Raw genomic sequence first — 16,274 nt, forward strand, 5'->3', positions numbered from 1 at the left:
AGTACAAGGAAATAATAAAGATGAACAAAAGCCGAACAAAACCGGGCCAAGGAATGTAGGAGAGCCAAATATGAGAATTTTTTCCCTGACAGAGATAAGGAGTTAAGAAACGGGGTAGCAAACTTGTATGTCCCATTCGAGAGGCACTTTAATGAAAACAGAGATAAAAGTAAATTAATTATCATATTTTTTATTAGTTGTTTTAGATGAATATTTGATACATGTAATAAGAACACATTAATTGAATAATTGAAAATTATATGTTAGCAAAAATATAACAACACATGGGTAGCATTCTAGTTAAACACACTTATATAAACGTAATATACCTTTACTTTAATTGTACATATTAGTTTGAGTAATCAATAATGGAACACGTAAATCCAATACAAAAACAAAAATCTATCTGCATATCTATATGTTATTGAATACTTGAGTACACGATTTTAATAAAAGAACGAGGGTATGGTTTACACGAAGAGTTCAGCGATTACAGAAACGCGTCACTTATCACACACAGTACACAATAGATGGTACAAACTTTAAAGGTACTTTTTAATATCTATTTTCCATGTTCTTGTAGGCTTCTGATTTTAATGAAAAGCTGTAAAACAAAGAAATATGAATATAAGATCACAAAAATTCAAATAATTGCAAGAGTTCAATTACAAAATTAAAGGATTTGAAATATTTTCAAAAAGACAAACTAGACCAAAAATCGATCACACCAGATCTAATGATATTCAATCCTTCATTATCAAATGATACTTCACTGCGGTACTTAATGTTCATAAGCGAGTTACGGAAAATGAACTGGATTTACGTGAAAGTAATCTAGATACACAATAGTATATATTCAATTTGATGTAATTTTTTTTGGGAAAATAGTCAAGAAAATAAACTACCGTATTTGGATACAGTTGTAGGATTAAAAATCCTTTGAGATTTGGTTTCACATTTCATTAAAATTCTGCTCCTCTACACCCAATATGATCTATTGTTGTCAAGTATCAACGGAAATCACATTTCAAACATCAGAAACACGTATTAGTATGTTCCTTTCTTGACTTTATTGTGATCTTAATGAGTAAAAAAATTCGTTGTTACCTGGCCGAGCGTTTCATCTTGAAGTATAGGACCACAGATGTTGCCAAGGCCGCCAGCACCAGAAAACTCACTAGAACTGTGACCACAATGGTTGTCGGAAAACTGTCTCCTGTTGGTTTGAGATTTCCATTTACTTCCAGTTTGTCATCAACGGCCTCCGTCACTAATCCACATCCTAAAATTGAAAAACGAATGAAATTTCTTATGACGCTTTTTAATCATTTCTATAATTAGAGTTAAAATGGTTTATTGGCGTGAAATTTTTTAACCATGTTTCGAAACAAATAACATAACCTTACCATCTACTTTGCTCCATTCTTTGGTACTCTTTCCGGTGATACAAGCTATGCATTCCTCAGTTTAATGGATACTGCCCTCACCATAGCATTTTCCATTGATGTAACAATATCCTACCTACAAACATTTGAATAGTTGGTTTGTAAACATTTCATAAATTTTTGAACATTTGAAAACAACATATTTAATAACAAAATAAGAACGTCGTACCCTGAGAGTGAACTGGATATCCCCGGACACATTGACCGTGTCCTGACAGACCCCGTCCAACACATAGATGGTGTGATGCGTGCTGAAGTTACGACCGTTGTTGGTCACGGAGAGGGTGATTCCCTGTACGAACCCCCGGGGAACAGAGCGTCTTCTCCTGGCCGGTCCCAGGGGACAGAAAACCTCGGCTATACTGTCGTGTTCAGCTTGAACTACATACTCCAAGACGTCACCAACTGTTGTCTTGTTTTCTGTAACCTGTAGCACAGCAATATCGTCATCATTTTAAAATCACTTACAAGCAAAATATGCCATGTTGATTGTGAAAAGGTCCGCCATGCGGTTTTTTTTTTTTTTATCTCGTTTAAAAATATATTTTGAATAGTTTGCGCAGTCTGTTCGTTTATAACGCCATTAGAAGTATTTTAAATTCGACAAGGTGATTGTTTGTGTAACACCCACTCCAAACCACCCACCCCCCCCCCCAAAAAAAAAAAAACAAAAAAACAGGAAAACACACAAAAGCCCGATCAGCTAAGGACACAGTTACTATTTTTCTTCTTTGACTATTCAAAAGACTAAACGATCGGTCTTTGCGCACCAAATTGGGATATGAACCAACAACAAAAGGATATTATTTACTTTGGAGTGGATAAAAATCTTTTAATTCTCTTTTACCAATCACCCAAAGAAAAATCCAGAAATGACATAGTTACCAGAAAGCAAAATCTTTATATTTAAATATTTAAGGGAAAATCCTTAACTTACATGGAAAACTGTCAGCAAACACTTGAGGGTGTCCATATCAAGAAACCCGTAGCCTTCCACCAGGGCCCTCTGGCAGGTTCTTTTATCACAAAGCCCTCCCTCTTCAATGTTCACCCCATACACTACTGGGGGTTTGTTCAGGTCCATGGAACAATCCTTGGCCCCAAAACCTTCATCGCATTCACAAGTTCCTGAAACAAACAAAAAATGAAAATTGAGTTGCTCTTTATGTTAAGGTAAAACTCTCTCTCTCTCTCTCTCTCTCTCTCTCTCTCTCTCTCTCTCTTTCTCTCTCTCTCTCTCTCTCTCTCTCTCTCGTTTTTGTTCAAAAATATGGAATATTTTTTTTCGATTAAATTTCAACTTACCATTGATACAGACGCCATTGTCACTGCATTCATTTAAACAGACAACTTTTTTTATTTGTTCAGCTATTGATGGCTTTCCATCTTCCGAATCTTCTTTTAGTGTAGTGTTTTGTGAAAGTTCTTTCATACAAGTTGTCCTTAGGGCCTCTCGACTGCCTGCTGCCCAAACCGTGGAATTAGTCATCTGCAATGACAATTAACTCTCATCAATAATGATCAAGAAACCTATAGATATATATGAATTGTTTCATACATTTTAATAATTACATGCCGGTATTCGTTCTTATATTCTATATTGACCACGTCATCAAATACTGATCACGTAAAAAATATTGTAAAAGCAATCAAGCGGAACTTAACTTTAGATTAAGCATTTGTAAGAAATATTGATCATGGATATTGATGTAATACATTCTTCGAAAATGTTTATGCATATTTTTTCAGATTTTTAAACCTTCAAAATAATCCAGTAGCTGCGCAGTTCAACAGCTGTTTTAATTAATTAAAAAGGCATTGTCAAGTCCTTGTATGCATATTTTTCAAACAAAATGGCAAGTAAGACTTCAGATTTATTGCTTTGATATCTTTTGGTAACATTTTTGGCCAGTTTCGGGCAGAAACAAGGCAGTTCAAAAAATGTTTACATTTTTATCCTCAAATATGCAAGATGGCCGCACAATCCCCTTAATGTTTTCAATGGAATAAAAGAAAATTGATGAAACGACCTTTGGAATCGCGTCACGCGAGACCTTTGATAGTCGCTTATGTGTCCCTGGTTGTAAATAAATGCATAAAAAGCACATGAATCGTATTTTAGAAAAAAACCGAATTTTTTTTTAAAGATAATAAAGAAAACAAAGCATCCATAACTCATACTGCTCGGAAAATGGCTGTGAAACTTTTTTTTTCAATCATTATACATTATAAAAACTACAACCTAAGCGTTTACTGTGTATGGCCTAAAATCAAGAAGTAAAACGGAAATGTGAAGACAGTAACCAATACCGGCCCTATTGGTCATTTTTTGTTATAAACAAGTGATTCTTTTACATTAATCAAACATCATCAAATGAATCTAAGGGTACGTAAACTCACCATAATATCCAGCACACAGTCTTCAATGAGAAAATCGGAAGATACGCTTGGAACTTTATTGCAAGCTTTGTAAGTCTGAGAGTTTTTAATGAAGTTATTGCAAAAATCTCTCGCTATTTTCTGCGTCCAATTGACCCCCGTTTCTCGCCTCAGCCTTGGTAAATGTACTGGTATCTTTTAATGAAAAAAATTGTTTGTATAACATCTAATTTTGTAAGTGGTGGATGAAAAAGTTCGGGTTTTACCAATAATTATGAATTTGATATGATAAACTTAATTCTACTACAACTGTAGTCCAGATATTTTTGTTTAATTTTTTTCTGAAAGAATTTGCCTTGTACATAACAATATTTAAGGAATAAGGAATCATTCTTTGAGTATTATGAAGTGATAATTTCGGTCGAGTTGTGGACAAAACCAATAAAGCCCGAAGTCTGATTGTTATTGTTTTATCTCAGGTGCCAACTTCCTAAATTACTTTATACTCTATTATTAAGAAGTCATTTGACCAGTAATTTTTGCGTGATTTAATCAAGAAAGAAATTTAAAATACTGGTTCTTATCATATTTTGATATGCAAAACCCCCACTTTTTAAGGGAACCAAAATTATCCGATTAACTTAACAAAACGTTTAGCCTCCCACCGGAAATTTTGATCCTAATACCTGAAAGTCAGAACGATAGGAAATATATCTCTGATTTAAGAAATATATTGGATATATCCTTCTAACTATTTTTAGAATCGGTAGGCCTTTAAGCAAAATAGTTCCTATACTTGCAGAATGTATATAAATTTATTGAGACATTGACACATGTCAGAAAAAAGGATTTGCAATTTAAAAAGCAAGTGTCGAAATTGAATTACCATTTCAAGGAATGAATTGAAATTGTTTGATGTACTCCCTTTCCAAAAATGTGAAAATTCCAACTTTTGCTTTCATTTTCAGAGTTTTTCAATACCTCATACAGACGCATTTTGCCGGAAAACGAATCTGACTTCACACCACAAAATTTTAACAGGAGAGAGACAATTTGATGAGTTTTTGGGACCAGGCAAAATTTATTACAATGATGGGACCGGTACAAATAAAAATATCTATTAAAAAATTTGACATGTCTCATGGCTTTCACATTGAAAAAAATATGTGTCCCAGCCGCGGCCATGCTTTTAGGCTTTAAAAAAATTTACTGTCCCATGGATAATCATATACTTCTTCCTAAGTAAATTGGCATAGAAAGTAGGAGTTTCCTATCCTGGTGACAATTAATAGGCTGTAGTTAATTACTGAGATAAGAATAAATACTTTAAAACAGTTTTAATCATTTTAATCATTAAATTCATTTTGCAGCAGTTTTGTTGTCTGATTATATAAAATAACATTAAGCAACCTGACTTAATAATATTTTTCTTTTAAATGTAGTTTACGTGTAGACAAATGCAGTTAAAATAGTTTACAAAATCTCTAAAATCCCAAGTATATGCTCATTCCTGTCCTAAGTGATATTTTAGATATATTTAATATATACATAGTTGACACCCCCCTCTTCATATTTCCAATTGTCTCCATTAACATTACATGGAGGATATGTAAATGTATATTTGACCATCAAAATTACATGTGTATTACTATTGCAATGAACAAGAATCATCATATTTTTACCCTTTTATTGTATATATGAATAAAAAATGTAGAAACGCATGTTAAGTTTGAATATTTTTCATGACATTCTTATCCGTCTCCAACTACCCTCACTGTCGTGTATCAGCACCGATAGTGACATATTTGGATAACGTGAAAATGACGTATCCATTGCAAAAACAATGAGTGTTGTGTTCTTTTTTCTATCGACAACGAGGTACGTATTAGTTAAAATATCGTAATAGTCATTCATATATTTGTGACCCTGGTGTGTTTGATTTGCAGGCATCACACTTGTAGGTCTTGCTGTTTTAGCATGGTTTAATAAAAGGAGACTAAAAAGCCAGAATTTATATTAAGATATTCACTTAATATGATTGTTAGCTTCCTCTTCCATGAAAAAAAAGAAACCACATGCAGGACAGCATATCTATATGTGAATAAAAATAATGCTACAAATCATGATATCCAATAATCAAAAAGGAACAATTCTTAGCATCAGTGATGATTATTTCAAATATGTGTGAGAAATGACTCAAGGAAATAACCATACGTTTTATAATACGTGTATAAGGTAAACTATTTCAAACTAATGCCTTTAATAAAAATCAAAAGATAGGGGGGGGATATACATGTAAGGGTATTTTTAAGTGAAGTGATTCTTCTATCATGATAATATCATGTAGATGTATGTGGTAGTATTGAATATAAGGTTTTTATTAAAGGAGGTAAAACAACAATTGACTTCTGACAGATTAAGTAAATATGTTTTATTGAAGGAAAGCCCATTGAATCTGTGTTAAATACAGAAAGTTCACTTAAATGGCCATATTTCTATTTAACCTCAATAAGGCATACTTTTTCTCAGAATTGCATAAGCTTTCTAATTTTAAGAAGACAAAATATCTTTTCATAGAATGCTATTGTAAGTTAAAGGTAGCAGTTTCGGATAACAAGGGGAGTACAGGTAACTCGGATCCCTCTTAAATGAATTATTTTGTTTAAAAATTGGAATATGTTTAAAAATAATAAATGTTTCTCTTGAGTTGAGAACTGTTACTCATTTTAAAAAGGTATTGTCCCATGGGTACTTAATACAAAAAAAGTTTTTGTCCCATGCTTTTTTTTCATGAAAAAAGTCACTGTCCCATGCTTGTTTATACCGGTCCTATCATGGTGATAAATTTTGCCTGGTCCCTTTATTCAAAAGGTCCCTCGTTGCTGAACGAAAATTAGGGTCGGAGCTATGAACCCTAACGTTAACATTGCCGCCTATTGAAAATGCGTTAGTTGACTACACCCAATTGCTTTTATATCAATGCTAGCCAAAGTACCGTTGCTATCTAGTATCGATCGTATCAATCATTTGTTCTCAGTTTAAATCTTAACAAAATAATGTTTAAAAAAACCCATTCAAAATGAGTTGCAAAGATTAGTATTTGTGAAATTTATCTTTTTTAAATCAACTAATATAAAAATATTAAGAGCATGTCTACGAGAAAACCATCCAAATATGGAAAAAAGCTGTTGTAGCAAGTCTCAAGAATGAACAAAATTTTATCATAGATATAAAGGATACCCATATAGAGTCAGATATATGATGTTTGTTTTTGTACTGGATGTTTCTATTCATAGTGACGGCCAGTATTGCATTCTGGTTAGTTAGCCTCTAAAATCCAGAAAAGTTACGAGAAAAATTGTCAAATTAAGTAATTAATTACAAAATGTATAAACACTGTTTGAAAAAAAATAAGACTATATTCTTGAAGAGGAAGTTTAAACCTTTAATCGTTGCATACTTTTTTTTCATATTTCTATATACATCATGAAATCCCAAGGGTGTAAATGTTGACAGGATGCCAAGATATGATAATTATACATTTTTGTAAATTTTTGAGAAAGAATTTCTCAGAAAGTGGCGCATTATTTTTTTAAAATTTTGTATTAATAAGAAACTGTCTGATGTATTGTTACAATTAAATAAACAAAAACATCCCAATAACAAATAAATTAAAGATTTTAATCCACTGAAAAATTTGTTGTTATGATTGTTTCTCAAAGAATTATTATTCATTACATTTGCATTTCATTACTACTGTTAGAATTGTCTCCCCTGTTGCGCTCTTCTGTAGAGAAGGTAAACTAGTCAGAATGTTGACAAAGCTATACAAGTTCAAGTTCAGGCAAAGTATTGAGAAATGCTATGAGTGTTGCTAATAAATATTATGATATTGAATGATTTTAATCGCATAAAAATTGTTCCGTCTTGTTAGGGTTATTCAGTGTATTACATATTGAAGTTTGAAGGAGACTTGTATCTAGTCTAAACTGCTATTTTCTATACATTTGGACGGCTTTTAATCAAAATATACAAACCTGTGATCGAAGTGCAATTAAAATAGATGAAGTGGAAATTTTTCAAGATAATCTCATTCACAGATTATCATATTTTACTCGAAAAAATCCACAGAAACGAGAACTGACTTCTTGCAAAGATTTATAATGGGGTATGTTGACATCATTCGGAATTCACTAGGAATGCCTCCTGCAATTTTTCATCGTTATCATAGGAGTCGGTTGCAATAGACATCACATTTTTGTACATGTATATTTCGCTGACCATCTACAAACAACTCTGCAGGTGTTATGGTTAGACTCCTATAAGCATTAATTTTGACTGTTTGAATTTATTAAGCAAACAAATACTTGTAAAAGTGAGTAATAGCACACCTTTTCAATATGATTCGCATTTGAATTTTAAAATCGTTATTAAATCACTTTTATCAGTTAAAGTTTATAACTATACCTGTACGCAGTATCATTGCAAGTTTTGATCCGCGGATGGAAGAATTTAATGATAGCTATAGTTCTTTTGTTCGATCCTTCTTTTTACATTTTATTTTCATGGATCAGACTTTTTTCTAAGTTATGATATTCATGGAATCTTGAAATGATGGAGAGGGGGCCAGGATTTTTTTTAGTTCTTGAGAATGTAACACAGTAAGTACATCTGAAATAAATAAAGAGCTCTACTCCCTACCTCTCAGTCTCTATTATAGCAGTTTATCTCCTCTTGGAAAAAATTAAAGTCTGTACCTTTTCTTAAAATTAAAATATAGATGTAAAGGAAAAAAAGGAGGTGTTAGGTTACCCTTTCCCCCGGGGATCTCAACCTGCGAAAACCGCATATAAATATAAACATGAACTATAAAAAAGTTATCCCAAATATTATTATAGACATCATAACTTGTTTTTGTGGGATTGTTATTTGGGATGTTATTTAATCATAACCCATCATAAGAAGACCTGGTCCCAGAATTATGAAGCAGTCTAATAAAAAAGTTTTTTTTACACTCTCTTAAAGGGACTTGGACACGATTTAAGATCAAAATTTTTATTTTTATTTTTATGTATAAAAAAGTTTACGGGTGCATTTTAAATGATTGACCAAAATATTTAATGTTAAAGTCAAATTGGTTGTTAAGTAAATAAAGCTCGAGTCTTATAGTTGTTTACAAAACATGTAAACTACTATTTCTTTGACAAAATGACAAGTGAAAACAATTTAAACTGATTCAGTATCTTCATAAATACTAGTATCAACAAAAGAAAGATACATTTGATTGAAACTTACACCAATACAACATATATGTAAAAAATGACAATATTCGAGTTTGTTTACAAAACAAAGAATTATGAACTCTGAATCTTGCTTATAACTTGATATTTGACTTCAAATTTTGACATAGCATTATAAACTTCTATATTTATCAGTATAAACATTGAAAATGGAAAAATACAATTTGAATATTTTAAGTCAAATCGTGTCTAAGTCCCTTTAATGTCTTGTAATTTAAAAAAATTAAAAATGAAATGCTAATAAAATATGTCTCTATATTATATTACGCTGATGTTATGCTGATATTTACAAATTTTAAGCGTAATTTATGATCTATTATTTTTTTATTAACGATTTATTACGTTTGATATTGGGTCCCTCCACCCCTCAAGCAATAAAAATTCAATCCTTTATACTGTCGGACAAAAATAATTACTAAATCTACCTTATTCTATGATAATTTTGTGTGATGGACATTCATTGGCAATGGGTTCCACACCAATTCCGCATTTTAAAAAATCGTCTGTTAAATTCAACAAATATACGTTTAATCATTTTTTTTTCCATGGAGGTGATCTTTTAGTTTTTTTGGTTTTTTTTTGTTTGTTTGTTTGTATTTTTGTTTTTTGTTTGTTTGTTCGTTTGTTTGGGTTTTTTTTTGGGGGGGGGGGGGCTATGAAATTTGGTCCTACTTCCTAAACCAAAAGATGACTAGTTCAAGTATATAAAAAATGAAAAGATCAATACATGTATCACTATGTTTATCAAATTAGCAGAGAGAGAGAGAGAGAGAGAGAGAGAGAGAGAGAGAGAGATTTTGTTAATCTTTAGCAAACAATATGTATAATTACACACCAAAAGAGCCCAGCTTTAAGTACTTCAGTACTTTGAATTTTGTAGTTTTGCTCCTGTAATTATTCGTGTATCCAATGGGTACTCTGCCTGTCTTTATGTATAGCATTGGCAAATAGTGTGGTGTGGGGGGAGGGGGGTATGTAAGCTTGCTTACTTTTTCTTTCATTAATAGTGAGATATATTTATTTTTAAAAAATAGTTAAGTCCACTTCAGCTTATATTCAAATTCCCATTTTCCCATGATAAAAAAACCTGAAATGTGTTGAAGCAACCCTTCAGTTCAGTATGCCCAATTTTAAGACTATATATTTGCAATATTATTGAGAGACCAAAGCCAGATTTTTGATATATTGTAAAAATAAATGTCCTTTTATAACTGGAAACAGATGTAGTGAATTTAAAGTGCCACTTTCTGACTTTTAAGCATTTAAAAAATGTATATTTTTGCAATTTTACAAAAAGTTGGAAACACGCCAGATTCGTGACCTATCTGCACTTAACAGAAAGAATATTTGGTAATTCTCACAAAATGATTTACACTAGTGTATCTTGTTAGTGCTAACTCTAAATGACTTTTTGAATTTATATTTAAACTCAACTCAGAATTCTTAACAATAATTTGGTGAATTATGCACAATTTTATTCTTAAAAAGGTCAAAATGCTATTTTTAGTACATGTAACAGAGCTGCAGAACCTAGTTTAGACTGACCACATCAAAAAAAATTTTGTGGCAAATTAATTCATATAGATGCACACTGTTACACACAAAATATGAAGTTGATCAGAGAACCTTGTTCCTACCACCTTTTGCATGGTTTTCTCGTAGACATGCTCTTAAGCAATGACGTTTTATCTTAATTTCCAAGTAAAATATATTTATTTTAAATTCTCTGTGAAAATTCACATTTTTAAAATTTAAAAAGGAAATAATGCATGGGTAAGGAGATACTTTTCTCAAATAAAGTTTTTACGAACTTTTAATTATAACAAAGGTTAGCAAATAGCATTTCGAAACACCCAAACTCTTTTTACTGTATATGAATCTATTACAGACAATATTTTTATCATATAATAACAAAACATCCACAAATCCAAAAAGAAGATAGACAAAAAAAAATAAAGCTCTTTAGACAATGAGTTTATTTTATGAACTTGTGGTTTAAACATAAAATTGATCAGTTCTTTTTTGGAGCAATACTAGTATATAAGTTTTCTTGCACTGTTTCCCTTTATCACCAAAATAAAATTCGTATTTAAATGGTTATTTGCATTGCAAAACGCCGTCCCCGTGTGTACACAAATGATTTATTGCATATCTTTCTAAAATTCGATTAGTATACATTGCAATTCATTTTACTTTAAGGTTTAAGAACTTTTTTACTTTATAGATATTGTACACATACCTCGTCAATGTCTGTGAGTTTAATGTCCTGTCTCTGGAACATTTTATAGGAGAACGGTTTAACAGCAGATCGTTTAGACCGGATTAGACAGTTGTTCTTGTTGAGTGCTGGAGTGTCTTCCTTGGCACATTTCACAATGGCATTACGGGAACATTCGCCGATTGGTTTCGGTGTATCGTTCTGGACTTCCTTATAAGGACATATACAATACACTACATCGTTCTTCCAGTGAGGTAAATTATTCAACTGGTTGTCACTCATGTTCAAAAGAAACTCTTCTTCTTCCAGTCTATTGTCAAAGATATATATATATATATATATATATATATATATATATATATATATATATATATATATATATATATATATATATATATATATATATATATAATCCAAAAAGAGTGAAAGGTGATATCACACAGTATTAATAATCAAAAAAGAAAAAGGAAATGAACATTCCAAAGTTTCTATTCACTAGCGCTTTCTGGATTTTAACATCCTTCTTCAGGTGAACGTAAATAAGTTCTTTTTCTTTTTTGATTATATATACATATATATTTGTTTTGCCTCGGACTGGAATGTCTCGACGTCATTGGATGAATAGCGTCACGTGATTGCCTTATAAATTTCTTTACACGGCAAGCGTCAACATTTATACGGCAACATGGCGGACGTAACGTTATTTAAGCTGATTTTTTACACAGATGTTCAACCATACCTTTGATTTTTAAGCCCCAAAATATTAAGAGTGACCCCCCTTTGCCCGTGACGTTATATTATGATCCTACAATATGGCATCCAGGTTTGCACAGACGACTGACGAGAAAGGTAAAAAATTAGAGAATTTAGCTATGAATTTTAATATTATGTATTTTCTTCTGTTTGTTTACATATCAAACTTTAGGTCCTCGACAAAACAAAACACTTATTAGGTTTGTTACTGACTGTGTAAAGAATTTGTGGGATCGGTAAAGTCCATGGAAGGCTCGGCTCCGCTTCGCCTTCTACGGACTTTATCGACCCCATAAATTTCTGTACACAGTCAGTAACAAACCTAATAAGTAATTATATATATATATATATATATATATATATATATATATATATATATATATATATATATATATATATATATATATATTAGGGATGTCAAATCGGTCAATTTTTAGTACTCGGTTACTCGGACGTTTTTCCGATCGAGTACCCGGGTACTCGGTAAAAGTATAAATAAATATGAATAAGTACATTGAAACTTTTTGTTGCGTTGATGTCCAAGTATCAGTCGTCAGAGCTACAGTATCAACTCTATCAAGTTCTCCTAACAGAGCGGATTTACGATCTTCGTACACTTTTTCGATCCTAGATTTTTTAGTATTACGGGACGGTATGTTGTAGTTTGGTGCGACGATGGACATCAGTTTTTTAAAAGCCTTTGCTTTCGACCATTTGTAACGGCATATAATCAAACAATCACACGTGTAATATCATCTGTCTCTTTTCCCGAGAATTTACGGTTTATTGGAGAATTGACAAAATTCGATAAAGTCGATTGTTTTTCTGGAGTTTCTGGCCTGTCAAATTCCTCCTTATGTTTAAGACGAATGTGATTTAACATGTTTGTCGTTACTCCCGTATAGGATAATTTTACTTCGCACAGCTGACATTTTACGTTTTTTGAATCTTTAGTTCTTTTAAAATATTTCCAGACCTTTGAAGTCGGTGGCGGCATTTTAGGTCTGTTCAATTTATAATAGATCATATAAACGATTTTCACTGAAAACAAATCATTAAAGTAGGCCAAACATAAGGGTAGAAGACAGCCAAAGGTGATAAAAGCTAGGTAACAGGTGCTTGGTCACGATAATTACTATATAAACACTGCCACAGGCGATAACGGTCATTTAGCATATTTAGCAGTTTAGAGGCGTAGGTAATCCTAACTACTGTATGTACAAATGCAATGGACATTTTAAGTTTTGAAACCGATGTTTTAATGCATTATTAAATAAACTTAGAAATATTAAAAAATATACATCCGAGTAACCGAGTACCGATTTTAGTATTTGATACTCGGACGTTCGATCCCTAATATATATATATATATATATATATATATATATATATATATATATATATATATATATATATATATATATATATAGATTTAGATATATATAGATATAGATATATATATATAGATAGATAGATAGATAGATAGATAGATAGATAGATAGATAGATAGATAGATAGATATATATATATATATATATATATATATATATATATATATATATAATTCCCCAATATAACAACAAATAAATCGGCAAAGTTTTATATAATTTAAAAATAATAAATATCCAGAATATAATCACAAATTGATCATTTTTACTGAAAACGTTTGCAGTAAATAGGATCAATTTGTGATTTTATTCTGGATATTTAATATTTCAAAATTATATATATAAATATTTTATATATATATATATATATTTGTTATATTCACTAGTATAATCTCACTTTATAACTCTATATAGACGAATAGTCAATAATTGTAATATTAGCTCGTCCGAAAAATATTGACCGGTCAATATTTTTTTGATATTGACCGGCTAGGAATAATATCTAGAGAACATTTCCTCTTTTTCAAATAATCGCCTCTGATTTGTTGATTCATAAACGATGACGTAAATAACTCTTCACTACTCCAAAACAAGGTGACGTCATAAAAGACAGTCAGTCAAGGCAAGTAAACAACGGACGCGCAATGCGACAGTTTGCTATCAAAACGGATATAAGCATTTGCGAATTACTGTGAAGTAAAATCAGGTAAAACATCTGTATGTAAATTCTTATGGTCGGCGGAATATCACCTTTGACCGTTTGATGCGGAGGATATTTTGGAAATGAACTTTGCACAAAATTGAATTCGTGAATTCTTTGTTGAGCTTAGAAAATTGCGGCGATCTGTTTACAATAACTTTCTTAAATTTTGGTTGGTTTCTTCATATAACAAAACAAATGTTACATGTGTTTTCGGGCAACATTCGTGTCGGTCAATATTTCTTCCGTCGGGGGCTTATATAATCAATGTTGCCCTCAACCCCAGTCAATACACACACACACACACACACACACACACACACATATATATATATATATATATATATATATATATATATATATATATATATATATATATATATATATATATATATATATATATATATATATATATAATGCCAAAAGAATTTTGAGTCACAACTAAAATTTTTAAAAGAAAGTTAATTAAGTTATTAGTGGCCATGGGTGTATTTAGACAATTGACTTATAACATGTATGATCTATGTTGTTTAACCGGACAATTAAACAGTCTACCCATTAAGTAGCATATTATATATGATAAGTAAAATAAATACCTCCAATATTCATTAAATCCCGTTTCTCCATTCAGTAAATTTCCGTCCCTGTCCATGAAATCATCAGCCGTGTTTCCGTTCAGAGTTCCACACAGTCCGCCTGTCCGGTCGTGGTCGGATTTGGACGGATAAACGTGTACGTTTATCGTCCGTACTTTGGGGTAATCCTGTAACAGCGCGTGAACGTATGTACCGCTCGGGAAGTATATCTAGGACCAAAAATATAGAATATGAACACAAAAAAATATTTTTCATTCAATGTGTTAGTGATTTTAATATATCAAACAATAATACAGTGTAACATCGATTCACGACACTAAAGACGACTTGTGTTGTTTCCACAAGGTATGCCTCTTTAAAGATATACATTTAAAGATATAAAAAGTAACTTCAGGTAATAATCATTTGAATACAAATATTTTGCTACTTTAGCAATAGCAGCACAATACAAAACATGCATAACTCTGACATTAGTTTTAATAACTTTTTTCTCTTTGACGTTGTAAGATTGTCATATTCAAGGGTAAGGGTAAAGATTTGTAAATAATTTATTAAAATAAACTAATTTCTCTTCTCTGTCTTCTAACTATTTTCAACTGAAACACTTGTGCACTAATTCTATCATTAACCAACTTTATATTCCATCTCTGTTTCTTTACGAGCGTCCAAAAGGTTCTCTTTACAGGTGAGGTACTTAATCCGTATGGGTTTATTTGGACATCGATCAATGACGAACACGTCCGCCCCCGCCCGTACGACTACAGCGCAGACACAGTAAGGATTCCTGTTCCAACCTAGAATACATTCTGTTGTTTCGATCTGAACCTTAAATAGGAAACAAAATGCGTGTAAATTCATATTTTACAAGTAGATGTAATAATCCGGAAAAGAAAACTAAAAATCTTTTTTCTAATTGCATTGAAGCTATATATAAAATGGCAGATATTGATTGACAACTTGACAAAACAGAGATGAATCACATCGATTCTCTCTATCATATATAGATATAGTTTATTCAGGCCTATGTCATCTTGTTTGTTGTTCAGGTATGCGATGTGGCTCATGCTTAAAGTGAAGAGGGGGCACGCTTATCAACAAATTTTGACAAGCCAATAAAAAAACCAAAGCAAACAAAAAAAAAAAAAAAAACAAAACAAAAAAACCAAACCAAAACAAAAACAAAACAAAAACAACCCCCCGACAACTATAACAGCAACCCAAAACTAATAACAACAACAACCTTCCCGTACATGTTCAAAATCTTAACCCATACTTTTGATACTGTACATTCCTTATTTTACGCGAGTACTTAATTCCGCGATTCAACGATTTACCATCAAATCGCGAGAACATAAAATCGCGAATGCCGAAATTTTATCTTACTTTCATGTTGTTTACATGTGTCCCAAAGCGAGATTTTATAATTCGCGAAACGGACTTCTCGCGATTTTACGCGTATATTAATTCCTCGCGTTTAATTAGGAATTTACAGTAA

The 16,274-nt window shown here is 31.6% G+C and overlaps 1 protein-coding gene across 1 annotated transcript in view; it reads right to left on the bottom strand.

Annotated features, from left to right (window-relative positions):
* Nucleotides 1–257: 257 nt before the first annotated feature.
* The window catches only part of LOC128180333 (von Willebrand factor D and EGF domain-containing protein-like), a 56,144-nt gene continuing 40,127 nt past the window's right edge, over nucleotides 258–16,274 (bottom strand). Inside the window, exons 10-19 of the mRNA XM_052848363.1 lie at nucleotides 15,413–15,604; nucleotides 14,780–14,988; nucleotides 11,364–11,652; nucleotides 3,846–4,019; nucleotides 2,751–2,934; nucleotides 2,383–2,573; nucleotides 1,615–1,872; nucleotides 1,407–1,521; nucleotides 1,108–1,282; nucleotides 258–604 (exon numbers count right to left, since the gene is read on the bottom strand). Of these exons, the coding sequence (XP_052704323.1) occupies nucleotides 1,468–1,521; nucleotides 1,615–1,872; nucleotides 2,383–2,573; nucleotides 2,751–2,934; nucleotides 3,846–4,019; nucleotides 11,364–11,652; nucleotides 14,780–14,988; nucleotides 15,413–15,604 (1,551 nt within the window). The 3' untranslated portion in view covers nucleotides 258–604; nucleotides 1,108–1,282; nucleotides 1,407–1,467. The remainder of the gene's footprint in view (nucleotides 605–1,107; nucleotides 1,283–1,406; nucleotides 1,522–1,614; nucleotides 1,873–2,382; nucleotides 2,574–2,750; nucleotides 2,935–3,845; nucleotides 4,020–11,363; nucleotides 11,653–14,779; nucleotides 14,989–15,412; nucleotides 15,605–16,274) is intronic.

The sequence above is a fragment of the Crassostrea angulata genome, chromosome 4, assembly GCF_025612915.1.
Source record: "Crassostrea angulata isolate pt1a10 chromosome 4, ASM2561291v2, whole genome shotgun sequence".
Taxonomy (NCBI): domain Eukaryota; kingdom Metazoa; phylum Mollusca; class Bivalvia; order Ostreida; family Ostreidae; genus Magallana; species Magallana angulata.